The sequence below is a fragment of the Pongo pygmaeus genome, chromosome 12 (genome assembly GCF_028885625.2).
Source record: "Pongo pygmaeus isolate AG05252 chromosome 12, NHGRI_mPonPyg2-v2.0_pri, whole genome shotgun sequence".
NCBI classification, from domain to species: domain Eukaryota; kingdom Metazoa; phylum Chordata; class Mammalia; order Primates; family Hominidae; genus Pongo; species Pongo pygmaeus.
In genome coordinates, this window is record NC_072385.2 from 59,866,406 (window position 1) to 59,886,576 (window position 20,171).

The window sequence follows — 20,171 nt, forward strand, 5'->3', positions numbered from 1 at the left end:
CTAGGGGAGGAAATTTGTAGGCCAACAGGAAGGAATTCAGGGAGTATAGGAATTTTGTCAATTCAAGCAATCAGCCTGTGTTATAGCCTCTTTCCTTGAAGCCAGTTTTATCTCAAACCCTGTGTGAAATGTGGTCACCTAGTTGGTTGGAACCAGCTCCTGAAAGACCCCGACAACTTACAGATGAACCCCAGTGAACTTTCCTCATGACCGTGCTAAAGCCTGCACCTCAGGAGACGTGTAGCTTCATTACCACAACATGCAACCTGTGTGCTGGCACCATGACTCACTGCATCTGTGCCACTGGGAACCCTCCTCTACATGCGATGATGCACCCTCTCCCCTCTCCATTGCACCATAAAACCCTCCTGTCACTTTCCCTCAGGGAGACACTGCTTTGTCCCAGTGCTGTTGCTTGTGACAAGTAATAAAATTCCTATTGATCAAAACCTGCGTTCTCATGGAAAGTCATCTGTTACCCGCCAGGGGAATAAATTCTGGTTTGTTTTTGTTTTGATAACATCCAGACAATGTTCCAAACAATCATTCATTTGATTATTCCAAACAGTCATTGGGAACATACAAAATGCATTGTGATTTACAGTTAAAAGACTGCTTTCTTCATATATTCTCTCCCCTGAAAATACTTGCACTGGTGGTCTTTGCTGGGGAGGGGATGAAACAGAAGCTGCCTTCAGGGAAGAGGACTGAGGAGACTGGAGTCTCACCTCAAGGAGGGAAGAGGGTGGTGCTTCCCAGGTTAGGTGTGATCTAGGCCTAGGATGAAGCAATTCAAAAGTGAATCCCACCACAGTTCAGAACCAGGGGCAATGATGCAGCCTCTGCTTGGGCTTCCTGCACCTGTGCAAGAACCAAAACCAAACCAAAACAAAATAAGAGGCTCAAGGTCCTGCCATGCATGGGGAAAGTCTAACGGCTGCAGGAGTGGCTACACGAGGTGGTGACTCTGTGGTTTGTAGCAGATGCTCTCAGCCCCCACAGAACTGTGCAGTGTGGGAAGCCATCCTTAGTTCTGGGGCAGAACGGACACTGAGGGAGTCCCTGGGATTGTGAGGTTGATACCTGGATTCTTCAGCCTACACTCAGCCAAAGGTCTCCTGGCACAGGACAGGCAGGAAGACTGCAGTTGTGAGACTCTTCACAACATGTCCCCTTCCTGCCACCTTCTGTGCTTTAACATTGCCTCGGGAACATGCCCATGGCTGGTGGCCTGGGGAAATACTGTTACAATGTGAAAGCAAGTCCACAGATTTCTGGTTTAAAGGAACCCAGTGGAGATGTTAACAAGTTCTCCCGAGGAGGTGCACTCTGGCTGGGGCTGGGAGGAGATGGCTGGCAACTACCACCTGGGCCTCCCAGGACCAAATCTAACTGCCCTGCGAAGGTGTCTGGATGCCACAGCCTTGGGCCTACAGAGAATCATGCTCATCATTCCTCATTAAACTCCATCTTGCCCTGGGTTCTTTGCAGACCCAGGTTTCAGACAACAATGTGTTTCTACTCTGAATAATAATGTCTCACAAGAGGTGGAAATAGTCACATTGTTTTAGAGTTTATGTAAAGAGAGGCTTAGAGGTATTAACCCTCTCATTTTACAGGTAATTTGGCCAAAAGTGCTTCATTACTTGCCCAGCAAGAAAGGGAAGAACTAGGAGTTGACCTCGTGCGCCATGGGTTCTTTTCCCAGTGTCCTCTTTGTGGCAGGGAGCCCAGGGGGCAGGATCTGAAAGCTCTGAACTGTGCTTGAGGGCAGGGCTTGCTCTTGGATCCAGCCTCCCAGGAAGTCTTCTTGGTGGACGACTGGCCCTTGCCAACCTTTGTACTGGGGTTTGCTGAACTTAGAGTGAGGTGGTTGAAAACCTTCCTCCGGCACTTTGGGCCTTAGCTATAATTTTAATCACCACTCTGCTCCAGATTGTTTAGAAGTTACAATTTCTAAAATACACATGGACAAAGAATAAGCTTTATTCAACCAGACTCACAAAAGTAAGGATTGTGCTTCTCTAGGTTAATAAAACAGAATTCCAAGGCTCTGAAGAAAATAAACTTATGTGAGTCCCAGGGAACTTTTCTCCCCAGAAGGTGATTGGTCACTCTCTGTACAAGAAAAGAAAGGCAGGAAAGAAGTTAGATATTACTGCCATCAGAGGCAGATGCCTCTCCTCCCCGCAGCCATGTCACCAAGGAGAGTCAGTGTGGTCCTACTCAAATCTTGTTCATTTTATTCTGCTTCAGAAACTGTGGTTGTCATATAAAAAATACTTCCTGAAATGTTCAGGAAAGAGGATCTGTAATCAATATCTATTATTTCTATAGAGACACAGATAATCCATCAGTTCCCACATACAGTAGCATAAGGAGAGGCCTGGCCCTGCGATGCTGACGCACCAGACAGGCGGTGTGGTGCCTGGGACCTCCACCTGAGGCACCCGCCTGGGTTCTGGGGCCTGCTCCAGAAGCAGCTCCCATCCCACATCAGTCTGGTGACTGACGGGGTGAGAAGGAAACAACTACAGTGAAGGATATGGCCCTTCAGGCATAGGAGCCAGTCAGGTTTCTCAGAGAATTAACTGGTAACACCAACCCTGCCCCGTGAGGTTCTTGGACTTGCAGCAACACTGACTCCACTGGGACAATGGGCAGGGCATGGTGACAAGTTGGAGGCCTCTGACCATCCAAGTGGACAACTCTTATGCCGCAGTTATGCACCTTCCAGTTTAACAGTTCTAGAGGTATCTGACTCACCAATGAGGGGCATGAAATCACCACCTGGGACTCTGGAATGGAAACCTGATAATTCTGGTATTTCCACCATGATATGTCAATGAACTCCTGTGTGTGAAATTTGGTTTCACTCCAAATGAATGCATGGAAAGGGCCTTACACAATTATGGATGGGGAGCTAAACCTGATTTGAAGTCTAATTACAGATGCCCTCTTCCAAATTTCAACACTGGTCTGGTGCACTCTAAGTTCATTCCTCAAATGCGGTTCATTCTGACTGCACACTCAACAGGCAACGTGTTTTCTCCATTTCTCTTTCCCCCAGTGAACCTGATCCATCCCACTCTAGACAGAGGACCCACTGACCTTTTTATATAGCTGGGCTCGCAGCCGGTATGACTTATATTCTGATTTTCTCTTCTCTTCTTCTTTTTCTGCACTTCCGGAAGCTGCTCATAAATCCTTCGAAATGGCACAAGTGAAAGGACAGAAAGCGGGGAGGTTACCAGGGTGCAGATGCACGAGATCTCCTCTCACCATCCCTCCCTATGCATCCCACTCTCCAGGAGCTCATCCCTCCCAGAAAGGCTCTGGGCCCCATTAGATACTCCTGGCCTGGGGGCTCACAATCTGGAAGGGTAGATAGATAAATACAAACCCAATAAAATCCTAATAGTGCCTACGTCTGGGAAAGGAGTGGGATAAAGTGGGGAAAGGAGTGAGATAAATGAGGTCAACTTCTACTTTCCACTCTACATGCAAAAATGGATTGTTTCAATATAAGATAATGAACAGTGTTACTATTGTGTTTGTAAACACAAGTGAAATTATGGAAAAGTACTGAAATGGTCACATCTACAAAATGTTCTAGAAGAAAAGAAACTTGGTCTGCTAGAGGGAGGTTGGGAAAAGCTCCAGAGAGGAAATTAGAGGTAAATTGGGTCTTAAGAATAGATAGGAGCGCCTGGTGCGGTGGCTCAAGCCTGTAAACTCAGCACTTTGGGAGGCTGAGGTGGGTGGATCACGATGTCAGGAGTTCAAAAGCAGCCTGGCCAAGATGGTGAAACCCTGTCTCTACTAAAACTACAAAAAAAAAAAAAAAAAAAAAAAAAGAAAAGAAATTAGGTGGGCGCGGTGGCAGGTGCTTGTAATCCCAGCTACTCAGGAGGCTGAGGCAGAAGAATCACTTGAACCTGGGTGGCAGAGGTTGCAGTGAGCCAAGATTGAGCCACTGCTGCTCTCCAGTGGGGCGATAAAGTGAGACTACGCCTCAAAAAAAAAAATAGATAAGCGCAGAAAGATAATGGGGAGAAGGGTAGAAGACACTCAAGGCGGGGAAAATGAGTGTTGGTAAAAATGAAGTCGAGGCTTCCTGAAAAGGAGTGTATAGGAATAGGTGGGAAACAGGTGGGGGTGAGGGTGAGGTGGGATGCAGAGGATCTTGTGGCCACATGAAAAACATGGGATCTGTTCTAGCAGGGATTGGGTGGCAATGATTTTAAGTTGGGAGAAACACAAATGTGCATTTGATAAAGGCACTCTCATTGTAAATACGTTTCCAACAAAACAACGGTTAAAAAGATTATGAAGTATAATGGAATGTATATGTTACAAGTATGTTTCATGTATATCAAACAAAGTTTCAGAATTTTTAATGTCATAGGAAAGGTTCACAACATAATGTTGAGTAAAATAAAGCAAGATACAAACCTGTATATGCAGTATGATCAACAATTTGAGGGAAAAAAGCGTGTGTTATGCAGGTCTCTGCAACATTCCCACGCCTCCCACCAAAAACAGGACTAGTGTTATGTTTAGATGGAGGGCTGATAAGTGATATTCATCTTCTTTTTTCTACTTTTCTCTATATTTCCTAAAGTTTTCTATAATCTGGAAAAAAAAATCACTGGATTGATGCAGGGCTCTGCGGGAAACAGATTAGAGAAGGTGAAGGTGTCTCCTGAAGGCCACTCTGGAACAAGTGCTTCCAAATAAAAGAGCTACGTTCTTTCCTCTTGAAATCTTTCCTTCTCACGGGAACCTTTAAATATCTCTGGTAGAGATAGATGATGAGAAAAGATGAGTAACACAGGCTCCAGAGATACAAATCCTTAATAGGACACAATTGAAGGCCAAACACCAGGCTCTAACTCCAGCTGTGACCCTAACTTGCTGGGTTACTTCCCCTCTCTGGGTTGTAGTTTCCTAAATATTAAGAGTTACTAGATGATATTTAAGATTCTCAGATGGAAACACATCACTTCCTTGAAAAGAGGCCACACAAGAAATAAACGTGAATAGAAGCAACCTAATGAAAATGTACCAGTTTAAAAACTCAAGTCTCTCAGAAGATGGGCACTAAATCCACTCATGTAAGTATATTTCTGGTGGAAAGCATTGATACGTTGTAGGAGATGTCCTGCCTGTCTTCCCGTAGGCAAGCTTCCCAGTCCCTTCAGCAGTGACTGCTCTTGCTGAGGTGAGAGTAGAAGTAGCTGCCCCACAACAAACCCTGTATAATTTCCCCTAATTCCATTTTGTGATCTGAGTTAGAATGAAGCAGTGGTTCTCAAATATTTTAGACTTAGGGCCCCCTTCACACTCCTAAACGTTGAGGATCCCAATGTAGGTTTTATCTATTGATACTGTATTAAAAATTAAAATTAAAAATTAAGAAAAACTTTATTTTTAATTCACTTGAAATAACAATAAGCTTGTGCATGCTAACATAAGAAACCTGTATTTCTAATGAGAAATAAAGATGTTTTGCAAAACAAAAAAATGTTAGTGTGAAGAGTGGCACTGTTTACATTTTTTAGAAAACTCTTTAATGTCTGGTTTAATGGAAGACAGCTGGACTCATATCTGCTTCTGTATTAAGTCTGTTGTCCCATCTTGCTCTGGTTAAAGTATACATTAAAAATCCAGCTTACATATAGATTTTCCACGCACCTGGAAATGAGAGAAGTTATTGTAATATTCTTTTCAGGTAACTCTTGATCTTCTTTGATACTACACCCAAACTTGATAAGTGATAGTTTCTTTTCTTTTCTTTTCTTTTTTTTTGCGACAGAGTTTCACACTTGTTGCCCAGGCTGGTGTGCAGTGGCGTGATTGTGGCTCACTGCAACCTCTGCCTCCCAGGTTCAGGCAATTCTCCTGCCTCAGCCTCCAGAGTAGCTGGGATTACAGGTACCTGCCACCACGCCCAGCTAATTTTTGTAGTTTTAGTGGAGACAGGGTTTCACCATGTTGGCCAGGCTTGAACTCCTGACCTCAAGTGATCTGCCCACCTTGGCATCCCAAAGTGCTGGGATTACAGGCGTGAGCCACTGTGCCTGGCTGACAAGTGGTAGTTTCTTAAAAATCAGTTGCAAGGTGGAATCTGAAAACATGTCAGTAAACTTTTCCTATTCTGTTACATAAAAATCCATCAGTCTATCTTGTACTATTTCAATGAATCTTCTATCTATTCCCTGATTTTGTAACAAAAAGCAACAATCCTTTGGAAAATCCTGGTCCAGGGAATTACACTGATCTTCCAAATGTTGACAAATGTATTTGGATAACATGAAAAACACCACATTTGTTAATGTCACTGCTTATCTCATCAGAAAGGTCTAAGTACTAAGAGGTCATCAAGCCCATGGTGGTGAATACAAGTTTTCTAGAATTCTATTGTTGGCTTGAAAACTCACATTTTCTTTGGCAACAGATACTGTCAGACAATTTCCTGAGGTCACAGACTCACTTCTTCATTTTCAAGAAAATGTCTGCTACAAACACAAGTCAGAATAATTGGTTTTCTGTCAGTTACTCTTTCAAGTAAAAGTCATGTTCCATGAAAAAGGTAGCTGGTTCAGCTCACGACACAAACCATGGCATAAGTACTTTTCCTTGAAACAGTTTTCATCTTTCACTGTGCTAAGGAAGTGCTTCCTGTGTACCTCCATTTACACTGCTTCCTTGTTCTTCCATCACACTCCTGGCGGGAGGCTGTGTAGGATACAATGCCTACTAGACTAGTACAGTTTGGTGCCACTGTCTTGAATAGTGGTAAGACACTGATGGTTTTACTCCTCTCCCATAACTCTTGCATCATCAGTGCAAATAGCCAACACAGCAAAAAAGGCACAGAACATGCTGGTGTCATTCTGAAATTAGTTTTGACCTTGCAAATCGCCTGAGAGGGTCTCAGCAACTTCCAGGACACCACAGACCACTATCTGAGAACCACTGGACTAAAGCATCCCTTTGGATTGCCTATAAGGGCTGACTAGATAGAGTAAAAACAAGATTTCAAGAGGAATGCTTAAAGTCCATGAGATAAACTGTTTTAAAGTACCGTTACTGCAGAAGCATTATGCCAACTAAGAGACTATTCTCATTAAAGCAAGTCTCCAATGAACGCCTAAAAAAGTCAACCTTAACTCATTCTCTGGCATTCTCATGATCAATATATGAATATCTGAAATGAATTAATTTTTTAAAATGTTATTTATTATTTTTTAGATACAGAGTCTCAGTCTGTTACCCAGGCCCGAGGGTAATGGTGTGATCATAGCTCACTGCAGTCTCAAATTCCTGGGCTTAAGAGATTCTCTCACCTAAGACTCCTGAGTAGGTAGGATTACAGAAATGTACCACCACATCCAACACTCAAATGAATTAATTAATGAGTAGTTAATGTTCGTTCCTCATGGCACAAAATTCAAAAAGTCAAAAAATCTACTACATCTGTACTACATCAGTTCTCCTTTCCAAAGGCAATCAGTATTATCAGGTTCTTCTGTCTTCCAGAAATATTCTATGCATATAAAAGTATACACATCTACATAGGCACAAATACTTACTTTTAAAGACCACAAATGGAAACAGTGTTCACATGCTTCAAAAATTTAATTTTTTAAAAAAGTTTAACTTAATGTGTTCTGGAGAACACTGTTCTTTCTCACCCTATGGGATCAATTCCAAGAAATGGGATTGCTAAGATAAGAGGTATAACCCAAATACATATTTAATTTTATTTTTAAATAATTTTTTTTTTTTTTTTTTTGAGATGCAGTCTCACTCTGTCACCCAGACTGGAGTGTAGTAGTGCCATCTAAGCTCACTGCAACCTCTGCCTCCCAGGTTCAAGGGATCCTCCCGGCTCAGCTTTCCAAGTAGCTGGGATTACAGGCGTGCACCACCACGCCCGGCTAATTTTTGTATTTTTAGTAGAGACGGGGTTTCACCATGTTGGCCAGGCTGGTCTCGAACTCCTGACCTCAAGTGATCCATCCACCTTGGCCTCCCAAAGTGCTGGGATTACAGGCATGACCCACCGCACCCGGCCTAAAATATTCTTTATTTACATTTAGGTTTCTAATAAAGAGGAGCCTAAGACATGCAAATTAATGAGGAGTTTTTCATCTTTTGCATATGAGTCATTCATACCATGATGTGCTACACTTTTTTTTTCAGTGCCATAGGTGAGAAATGACTCTCACAACTTTTTCATAATGTTTAAACTTGAGCATAATGCCTTTATTCTGGGTGCAAGCCAGAGCTCCTGACCACTTGGTGGCCTGGTTTACACTTGTACACGAACTCTTGTTTTCTTGGTCTTACCATTTGGACCTTTGAACCATTTCCTTCTTGCTGATAGGCTTGTTCTTCTGGATAGCCAGGAAGACTAAGCAAGAGAAGAAAGGGTTTTCAGTGGACAGTGACTTAACCCAGAGGGTATGGTGCAAGAGCTGGGAGAGGGAGCTGCTAGGACTTGGTGCCCCTACCCTGAGCTGGCAAGACTGAGTGGGGAGCAATGACCAAGGAAAGCCAGGGTTAGACTAGGGTAACAGGATGGCAGCCTAAGGCCCTAAGGACCTAACACTCTGTAGCAAAGATTAGGCTTTGAATTAAAAAATTGGCCAGTTTCTAGGTAAGGTTGGATGAAAGAATTAGGTAGTGCTTTGTAGTTTTCACAGCTTTCATTATTTTATCAAGATCTGCTTATCATAATTGTTAAGAATGCAGACTCCAGAGGAGGGCACCTGGGTTCAAATCTTAGCTTTTACTTACTAGGTATGTCATCTTGGGAGAGGTACTTAATCTCCCTTTGATTCAGTTTTCTCACTATAAAGTAGATATATTAATAGTACCTACTGAGAGTGTTGTAAGCGCTAATGTGAACAAGTGCCTGGGCAAGATGTAAGGACTATGTGTTTATTATTATTATTATTACCATCCTAAGAGGTAGGCAAGCCTGGAATCAGCCCCATCTTTTCAGGAAAAATCAATATACTTTTGGAACTAACTTGCTCACAGACACAGAGATGGTTTAAGATGCAGTGACAGGGCTAGAGTAACTGGGCTTGTTGGATCATGAATGTGCCGACGGCTAAGTTGGGGAGGTTCTGCTAGCTAAGAAGGTTTGAGTCTTGGCAAGCAAAAGGTCGCTGTCTGCCCAGGTAACTGGCCTGGGCTGGCCTTTAGCAGGGCTCTGCAGCACAGCAGCAGACCTTGCCTTCTCTATTCCACTCACAGGAAAGTGAACGGGCAGGGCGTACCTCTCTTGGGCAGTGGGCGCATGCGATTCTGGTGGCCCTGCCGTTCCCTGTCAATGCCGAATAGTGCATCCCGCTCGCTCTGTAACATGCTCTGCAGCATTCTCTCCTGGACTATTAACTTCAGGTGCTTTATCTGCTCCCTAGTGCGGGAGATGAAGTCAGGTCTGTGAAACTGAAGCGATTTCTCAAAAAAAGAGAGAGAGAGAGAGAAAATGTCCAGCCTCAGATTAATGATGCAATCTACTCTCCATATGCCTGGAAACACACCACCTGCCCAAGAGGTTTGGGGAAGCCTGATTCAAATGCTGAGAAAATACCTAGAGTTGAAGAAACCTCTGACACCTCTCTATGGGGGAGAGCTCCAGCTTAGAATCCGCAGGGATCAAAGACATGCCTTCAGCATAGGCCAGGAATTAAGACTATGGCGATTACAACTCTCTGAAACATCAACGCAATACAGCTCTGCCCACGCTGCTATTTTAAAGATCTATTCGAACAAATACATCATTAATAACATTTCCTTTATCCCCCAAGGGACATATCAGAAGAGACTTGGTTTCCTTTAAATCCGACATGGAGCAGAAACAGGAGCTGCGGACACGGAGGAACATGCATGAGGCTGCACAAGCATCAGGCCTCCGGGCCCTCCACACACAGGGACCCACAAGCCCGATGAGCAGAGCCACAAATCCTCCCTCCTGTGGCCTTGTCCCCAGATCCTGATGGTGATGCACCATCTATGGTTAAGAGTAAGGCAGCCTTTGACAGACGATGAGAAACCCAGTCCTTATGTGTGAAAACAGGTGAACTGCAGAGGTGCTGGAAAAGAGCGTCTCAGGCCTATACCTCTGCTAGCCAAGTCACAGAGCCAGCTTCTCTGCACCTTGCCCTTCTTCTCCCTACACGTAGGGTCAAAGTTAAGTCAACGTCACTGCACCTGCAGGTTTGCTCTCACAAACGGCTTCAGTGGGTCTCTGCCATCCTCTCTGCCTGGGCCTGCCAGGGAGCCCCAACTGTCCAGGTGCTGCCCCTGCCAGTTCCGCTCCCGCAGTGACTCCCTCCATGGCTTGGTCTTGGTTATTGGTTCCAACTGGGAAATGCCAGGGTCATAAGTCTTGGGCATGTTTTCCTTCTTTTTATCTAGACTCCACATTTTCCACAGGAACAAACCAGGAAACTCCTACAGGAAATAGTTTTTAGAAGGAAAACAGATTTTTCTCTTTTTACAGCCCCACCCAGCTTTCATCAAGGACATGCATATAATACAGGCTCTCAGGGTTCTCAGCTGTCAGCGGCCACAGGGTGCCCTTGAGTCTGGTTTCACTGCAGGGATGACTGTGTAACTGCAGTGCTGGACTTTGAAAACCTGACAAGGTGGTGGCTGGGGGTAGGTGGGGGCCACATAGCATCACTTGGAAACACAGAGTCAGCATCGCAGGGGACTTGAAATTCACTAGTTTCTCTACTACAAGATCTGGAATGAGAAACTGACCTTCATGGGAATTCTTCTTGTTCTTTTTTAACTTTCTGTCCTCAGGATAACCAGTAAAGAGCATTTTCTCTTCACGTTTTTCTTCTGACCAAGAAGTCACATTACTGTCCTCTTCCAATTTAGCCTCGCTGGAACTTGGAGTTGGCTCGAGTGTGTTTTTCAGCACCATTCACAATCTCCAAGTTATCTGAGGGGAAGGATCACAGGTGTCTCTGGGAGTAACCTTGAGGCTGAGTTAACAGGTTTATTCAAGTGAGTATGTGAACCTTTTTAATGTTTCAAAAATACAATCCCTTTGTGTGGGATGGAGGGATGAGAGGAGAGAGAAAGAGAAGGAGGGACAGGGGAGAGTAGGAGGGAAAAAGAGGGAGAAGAAAAAAGAAAGAGTTTTATTTGTAAGTCATTTTAAGTATGAGAGGGAAAGAAGAATGAATATGGGTTCAAAGGGTAAAGAATTTCAACTTGGATCCCAAGGCAGAAAGACAATAAATACTTAGAGTCCTTTTGGTAGTCACCCAGCTATGGAAGAGGCTGACAGAAGTAAAGACAGGATTTGAAGGGAAGAAACAAATCAAGAAAGTTTATTTATTTTTATTTTATGATACCAAAAGTATAGAAAGGCAATAGCTAAAAATCCTCCTTCCCACTTCTGCTCTCCATTTATTCTGTTCACAACCCCATATGGTTCCAGAGAATTCATTTTGCAATTTAAGAGAATTTAAGCAATTCTCTTCCCTCCTTTATTTCTTTTATTAAAAAAAAAACTCATATTGTAGTATGCTATACACTGTTCTGTACCTTTTCTTAAAATCAATTATATGCCTTGGAGATCTTTCCATGTTAGTACAGAGAGAGCTTCTTCATTCTATGTAGAATTTCATTCATTATCTAGATATACAATAATTTATGTAATCATTCAGCTATTGAGGAATACCTAAATTCATTTTAATCTTCTGCTATAAAAAACAATGTTTCAGTGGTTTTGTACACTATTTTGCACATATGCAAGTATATCTATAGGTTAAATTCCACATATTCATAGTATATCTATAGCAGACATTTCAAAGGCAAAAATGCTGAGTGAAAGTAATTTTGATAGGACCTGTCAAATTGCCTTTCACAGTGAACCAACTTCTACTCCCACTGGAATATACAAGGGAACCCACTTCCCTACACTCTTGCCCACAAACTTGCCATCAAACTTGAATTTATTCCAATCTGATAAGATGAAAATTGGCAGTTGGATATAGTTTTATCTTCATGTCCTTTATTATGATTGAGGTTGAGTATCTTATATGTTTAAGAGCCATTTCAATGTATTTCAATGAAAAAGTTTAGATTCAAGTAATTACCTGCTTGTGTGCCCTTGTTTAACATGTGTACATTTTGCTTGTTGCAAAAAGTAGAGTTCGATCTCAGGAAACTACTGGCAGAAGAGGAAACAGAGTCAGAAGAAATCACATGGTTTGCTACCTAGAAAAATAAAAGAGATCTTGTTATTATTACCTGCAGTCAATGTCACAGTTACCCACAGGATAAGCAAGCCAACAAGTCCTCTTTCTAATCCAGTTCAACCTGTTGAGATGCATTTGGAGGAAGCTTGAGATAATGTGAACATGCTGCCTTGTATCTGTGATAGGGAGAATGTTGTAGTTGGATAGGACTTAAGCTGTTTGTTGTAAGGTGGTAAGACAAAAAAAGTCTGGCTATTTTCATCGGGCTTGGAAAAACTCTGAAGAGAATGCTAGCCAAACATTAGTCTGATGCATCTTCAGAATGAAATTCTGAAGTGACACTTGCATATAATTTTCATGTGAGATAAGGAGGCCTGGAGATAGCTAAAAAAAGTGATGAACTTCAAAACCACCGGAGGGTTCCAAGATAGCTGAATAGGAATAGCTCCAGTCTATAGCTCACAGCATCAGGGATGCAGAAGACAGGTGATTTCTGCATTTCCAACTGAGGTACGAGGTTCATCTCAATGGGGCTTGTTGGACAGTGGGTGCAGCCCATGGAATGTGAGCTGAAGCAGGGTGGGGCATCATCTCATCTGGGAAGTGCAAGGGGTAGGGGAATTCCCTTTACCAGCCAAGGGAAGCTGTGACAGATGGTACTTGGAAAATCAGGACACTCACACCCTAATACTGCACTTTTCCAACAGTCTAAGCAAATGGCACACCAGAAGATTATACCCCACGCCTGGCTTGGAGGGTCCCATGCCCACAGAGCCTCACTCACTGCTAGCAGAGTAGTCTGAGATCGAACTGCAAGGCAGCAGCGAGGCTGGGGGAGGGGTGTCCACCATTGCTGAGGCTTGAGTAGGTAAACAAAGCGGCCGGAAAGCACGAATTGGGTGGAGCCCACTGCAGCTCAACAAGGTCTGCCTGCCTCTGTAGACTCCACCTCTAAGGCAGGGCATAGCTGAACAAAAGGCAGCAGAAACTTCTGCAGTCTTAAACATCCCTGTCTGACAGCTTTGAAGACAGTAGTGCTTCTCCCAGCATGGAGTTTGTGATCTGAGAACGGACAGACTGCCTCCTCAAGTGGGTCCCTGACACCCGAGTAGCCTAACTGGGAGACATCTCTCATTAGGGGCCAACTGACACCTCATACAGCTGGGTGCCCCTCTGAGACTAAGCTTCCAGGAGAAGGATAAGGCTGCAACATTTGCTGTTCTGCAATATTTGCTGTTCTGCAGCCTCCGCTGGTGATACGCAGGCAAACAGGATCAGGAGTGGAGCTCCAGCAAACTCCAACAGACCTGAAGCTGAGGGTCCTGACTGTTAGAAGGAAAACTAACAAACAGAAAGGACATCCACACCAAAACCCCATCTGTACATCACCATCATCAAAGACCAAAGGTAGATAAAACCACAAAGATGGGGAGAAACCAGAGCAGAACAGCTGAAAATTCTAAAAATCAGAGCACCTCTTCCTCTCCAAAGGAACAAAGCTGCTTGCCAGCAATGGAACAAAGCTGGACGGAGAATGACTTTGACGAGTTGACAGAAGCAAGCATCAGATGATTGGTAATAACAAACTTCTCTGAGCAAAAGGAGGATGTTCGAACCCATTGCAAAGAAGCTAAAAGCCTTGAAAAAAGATGAGACGACTGGCTAACTAGAATAAAAAGCATCGAGAATACCTTAAATGACCTGATGGAGCTAAAAACCATGGCACATGAACTACGTGATAGATGCCCAAGCTTCCGTAGCCGATTCAATCAAGTGGAAGAAAGAGTATCAGTGACTGAAGATCAAATGAATGAAATGAAGCGAGAAGTTTAGAGAAAAAAGAGTAAAAAGAAATGAACAAAGCCTCCAAGAAATATGGGACTATGTGAAAAGACCAAATCTACGTCTGATTGGTGTACCTGAAAGTGACAGGGAGAATGGAACCAAGTTGGAAAACACTCTGCAGGATATTATCCAGGAGAACTTCCCCAGCCTAGCAAGGCAGGCCAACATTCAAATTCAGGAAATACAGAGAACGCCACAAAGATACTCCTTGAGAAAAGCAACTCCAAGACACATAATTGTCAGATTCACCAAAGTTGAAATGAAGGAAAAAATCTTAAGGGCAGCCAGAAAGAAAGGTCAGGTTACCCACAAAGGGAAGCCCATCAGACTAACAACTGATCTCTCAGCAGAAACTCTACAAGCCAGAAGAGAGTGGGGGCCAATATTCAACATTCTTAAAGAAAAGAATTTTCAACCCAGAATTTCATATCCAGCCAAACTAAGCTTCATAAGTGAAGGAGAAATAAAATACTTTACAGACAAGCAAATGCTGAGAGATTTTCTCACCACCAGGCCTGCCTTACAAGAGCTCCTGAAGGAAGCACTAAATATGGAAAGGAACAACTGGTACCAGCCACTTCAAACATATGCCGAATTGTAAAGAACATCGATACTACGAAGAAACTGCATCAACTAACGAGCAAAATAACCAGCTAACATCATAATGACAGGATCAAATTCACATATAACAATATTAACCTTAAATGTAAATGGGCTAAATGCTCCAATTAAAAGACACAGACTGGCAAATGGGATAAAGAGTCAAGACCCATCAGTGTGCTGTATTCAGGAGACCCATCTCATGTGCACAGACACATACAGGTTCAAAATAAAGGGATGGAGGAAGATCTACCAAGCAAATGGAAAACAAAAAAAGGCAGGGGTTGCAGTCCTAGCCTCCGATAAAACAGACTTTAAACCAACAAAGATCAAAAGAGACAAAGAAGGCCATTACATGATGGTAAAGGAATCAATTCAACAAGAAGAGCTAACTATCATAAATATATATGCACCCAATACAGGAGCACCCAGATTCATAAAGCAAGTCCTTAGAGACCCACAAAGAGACTTAGACTTCCACACAATAATAATCGGAGAATTTAACACCCCACTGTCAACATTAGACAGATCAACAATACAGAAAGTTAACAAGGATATCCAGGAATTGAACTCAGCTCTGCACCAAACAGACCTAATAGACATCTACAGAACTCTCCACCCCAAATCAAGAGAATATACATTCTTCTCAGCACCACATCACACTTATTCCAAAATTGACCACATAGGTGGAAGTAAAGCACTCCTTAGGAAATGTAAAAGAACAGAAATTATAACAAACTGTCTCTCAGACCACAGTGCAATCCAATTAGAACTCAGGATTAAGAAGCTCACTCAAAACTGCTCAACTACATGGAAACTGAACAACCTGCTCCTGAATGACTACTGGGTACATAATGAAATGAAGGCAGAAATAAATATGTCCTTTGAAATCAATGAGAACAAAGACACAACATACCATAATCTCTGGGACACATTTAAAGCAGTGTGTAGAGGGAAATTTATAGCAATAAATGCCCACAAGAGAAAGCAGGAAAGATCTAAAATTGACACCCTAAAGTCACAGTTAAAAAAACTAGAGAAGCAAGAGCAAACACATTCAAAAGCTAGCAGAAGGCAAGAAATAACTCAGATCAGAGCAGAACTGAAGGAGATAGAGACACAAAAAATCCTTCAAAAAATCAATGTATCCAGGAGCTGTTTTTTGAAAAGATCAGCAAAATTGATAGACGGCTAGCAAGACTAATAAAGAAGAAAAGAGAGAAGAATCAAATAGATGCAATAAAAAATGATAAAGGGGATATCACCACCGATCCCACAGAAATACAAACTACCATCAGAGAATACTATAAACACCTCTATGTAAATAAACTAGAAAATCTAGAAGAAATGGATAAATTCCTGGACACATACACGTTCCAAAGACTAAACCAGGAAGAAGTTGAATCCCTGAATAGACCAATAACAGGCGCTGAAAATGAGGCAATAATTAATAGCCTATCAACCAAAAAAAGTCCAGGCCCAGAAAGATTCACAGCCGAATTCTATCAGAGCTACAAAGAGGAGCTGGTACCATTCCTTCTGAAACTATTCCAATCAATAGAAAAAGAGGGAATCCTCCCTAACTCATTTTATGAGGCCAGCATCATCCTGATACCAAAGCCGGGCAGAGACACAACAAAAAAAGAGAATTTTAGACCAATATCCCTGATGAATATTGATGCAAAAATCCTCAATAAAATACTGGAAAACCGAATCCAGCAGCACATCAAAAAGCTTATCCACCATGATCATGTTGGCTTCATCCCTGGGATGCAAGGCTGGTTCAACATATGCAAATCAATAAATGTAATCCATCATATACACAGAACCAAAGACAAAAACCACATGATTATCTCAATAGATGCAGAAAAGCCCTTTAACAAAATTCAACAGCCCTTCATGTTAAAAACTCTCAATAAACTAGGTATTGATGGGACATATCTCAAAATAATAAGAGCTATTTATGGCAAACACACAGCCAATATCATACTGAATAGGCAAAAACTGGAAGCGTTCCCTTTGAAAACTGGCACAAGACAGAGATGCCCTCTCTCACCACTCCTATTCAACACAGTGTTGGAAGTTCTGGCCAGGGCAATCAGGCAGGAGAAAGAAATAAAGGGTATTCAATTTAGGAAAAGAGGAAGTCAAATTGTCCCTGTTTGCAGATGACTTGATTGTATATTTAGAAAACTCCATTGTCTCAGCCCAAAATCTTGTTAAGCTGATAAGCAACTTCAGCAAAGTCTCAGGATACAAAATCAATGTGCAAAAATCACAAGTGTTCCTATACACCAATAACAGACAAACAGAGAGCCAAATCATGAGTGAACTCCCATTCACAATTGCTTCAAAGAGAATAAAATACCTAGGAATCCAACTTACAAGGGATGCGAAGGACCTCTTCAAGGGGAACTACAAACCACTGCTCAATGAAATAGAAGAGGACACAAACAAATGGAAGAACATTCCATGCTCATGGATAGGAAGAATCAATATTGTGAAAATGGCCATACTGTCCAAAGTAATTTATAGATTCAATACCATCCCCATCAAGCTACCAATGACTTTCTTCATAGAATTGGAAAAACCTACTTTAAAGTTCATATGGAACCAAAAAAGCCCGCATTGCCAAGACAATCCTAAGCCAAAAGAATAAAGCTGGAGGCATCATGCTACCTGACTTCAAACTATACTACAAGGCTACAGTAACCAAAATAGCATGGTACTGGTAACCAAAACAGAGATATAGACCAACGGAACAGAACAGAGCCCTCAGAAATAATGCCACACATCTACAACCATCTGACATTTGACAAACCTGACAAAAACAAGCAATGGGGAAAGGATTCTCTATTTAATAAATGGTGCTGGGAAAACTGGCTAGACATATATAGAAAGCTGAAACTGGATCTCTTCCTTAGAGCTTATACAAAAATTAATTCGAGATGGATTAAAGACTTAAATGTCAGACCTAAAACCATAAAAACCCTAAAAGAAAACCTAGGCAATACCATTCAGGACATAGGCATAGGCAAGGACTTCATGACTAAAACACCAAAAGCAATGACAACAAAAGACAAATTAGACAAATGGGATCTAATTAAACCAAAGAGCTTCTGCAGAGCAAAAGAAACCACCATCAGAGTGAACAGGCAACCTACAGAATGGGAGAAAATTTTTACAATCTACCCATCTGACAAAGGGCTAATATCCAGAATCTATAAAGAACGTAAACAAATTTACAAGAAAAAAATCAAACAACCCCATCAAAACTAGGCAATGGATATGAACAGACACTTCCCAAAAGAAGACATTTATGCAGCCAACAGACACAAGAAAAAATGGTCATCATCATTGGCCATCAGAGAAATGCAAATCAAAACCACAATGAGATACCATCTCACACCAGTTAGAATGGCAATCATTAAAAAGTCAGGAAACAACAGGTGCTGGAGAGGATATGGAGAAATAGGAACACTTTTACACTGTTGTTGGGACGGTAAATTAGTTCAACCATTGTGGAAGATAGTGTGGTGATTCCTCAAGGATCTAGAACTAGAAATACCATTTGACCCAGCCATCCCATTACTGGCTATATACCCAAAGGATTATAAATCATGCTACTATCAAGACACATGCACACGTATATTTATTGTGGCACTATTCACAATAGCAAAGACCTGGAACCAACCCAAATGTCCATCAGTGATAGACTGGATTAAGAAAATGTGGCACATATACACCATGGAATACTATGCAGTGATAAAAAAAGATGAGTTCATGTCCTTTGTAGAGACATGGATGAAGCTGGAAACCATCATTCTGAGCAAACTATCGCAAGGATAGAAAAACAAACACCTATGTCACTCATAGGTGGGAATTGAACAATGAGAACACTTGGACACAGGGTGGGGAACATCACACACTGTTGTGGGGTGGGGGGAGGGGGGAAGGATAGCATTCGGAGATATACCTAATGTAAATGACCAGTTAATGGGTGCAACACACCAACATGGCGCATGTATACATATGTAGCAAATCTGCACGTTGTACACATGTACCCTAGAACTAAAGTTCTATGTAACTAAAACTAAAACAAGGAGAAGGAGGAAAATGCTAAATGTTAGAATGGAAATAAATAAAACAGAGATTAGGAAAATGCAAGAGAAAATTAAAGAAAACAAAAGTTTGGTTTTTGAAAACATCAACAAAAACTGAAATCTTCAGCTAGATTCACCAAGGAAAAACCGAAGATTCAAATCACTAAAATTAAGAATGGATGAGGGGATACTATGAACAATCATATACCAAGATATTAGATAACCTACATGAAGTAGACAAATTTCTAGATAAAGAAATGATCAAAATCGATTCAAGAAGAAATAAAAACTCTCAGTAGGCTTATAATGAGAAAAGACTGTGTTAATAATCAGAAAACTTCTCCAAAAGTAAAGCTTGGACCAAGCTTCACTGATAAGTTCTGCCAAATATTTAAAGAAGAGGTAACACCAATTATTCACAATCTCATACAAAAAACATAACCAGAAAGATCACTTCTTGATTCCTTCTATGTAGGCCAGTATTATCCTGATATCAAAGGCAGACAAAGATATCACAGGAGAACTGCAAACCAATATCCCTTGTGAATACAGATGCAAAATACTACAAAAACTAGCTAACTGAATCCAAGAAGACAGAAAAGGGATTACACATCAAAACCAAGTGGGATTTATCTTAGGAATGCAAGGTTGGTTCATCATATGAATAAATCAATATAATGCACCATATTAATAGAATAAAGGGAAAACATATAATCAGCTCAATAGAAATACAAAAGGCATCTGGCAAAATAAAAAACCCTTTCATGGTAAAAACACTCAACAAACTAGGAATGGAAGGGAACTTCCTCAACCTGTTAAGGGCATCTACAAATAACTCATCCCTCACATTATGCTTAATGACTGTCAAGCTTTCCCCTTTAAGATTAGGAACAAGACAAGGACATCCATTCTTGCCACTTCTATTCAACATAGTTCTGGAGGTTCAAACAAAGGCAATCAGCAAAGAAAAAGAAAAAAATAGCATGAGATTAGAAAGAAAAACCATCTCTATTTGAAGATTACATGGTATTCTATACAGAAAATCCTAAGGCACATATATACACACACAAATTACTAGAGCTGATAAACAAGTTCAGCAAGCTTGTATAATCTACGATCAATGTAAGAAAAATCAGTTGTATTTCTATACACTAGCAGTAAACAACCTAGAAATGAAATTAGGAAAACAAATTCATTTACAATGGCATTAGAAAGAAGAAAATATATAGAAATACATTTAATGACAGATGTGCCGAACTGCAAAGAAGTAAAAACTATAAACATTGTTGAAAGAAATGAAAGACTTAACTAAATGGGAATAGATCCTGTGTTCATAGATAAGAAGTCTTAATATTTTTAAGATGTCAGTACTCCCCAATTC

At 41.5% G+C, this 20,171-nt stretch overlaps 1 protein-coding gene across 1 annotated transcript in view; it reads right to left on the reverse strand.

The window, feature by feature from the left end:
- Positions 1 to 1,965: 1,965 nt before the first annotated feature.
- LOC129026034 (centrosome-associated protein ALMS1-like) overlaps positions 1,966 to 20,171 on the reverse strand; it is a 66,968-nt gene continuing 48,762 nt past the window's right edge. Inside the window, exons 2-7 of the mRNA XM_054473527.2 lie at positions 12,141 to 12,261; positions 10,789 to 10,975; positions 9,297 to 10,476; positions 8,359 to 8,422; positions 3,112 to 3,207; positions 1,966 to 2,118 (exon numbers count right to left, since the gene is read on the reverse strand). Coding sequence (XP_054329502.1) covers positions 2,112 to 2,118; positions 3,112 to 3,207; positions 8,359 to 8,422; positions 9,297 to 9,396 — 267 coding nt within the window. The 5' untranslated portion in view covers positions 9,397 to 10,476; positions 10,789 to 10,975; positions 12,141 to 12,261 and the 3' untranslated portion in view covers positions 1,966 to 2,111. The remainder of the gene's footprint in view (positions 2,119 to 3,111; positions 3,208 to 8,358; positions 8,423 to 9,296; positions 10,477 to 10,788; positions 10,976 to 12,140; positions 12,262 to 20,171) is intronic.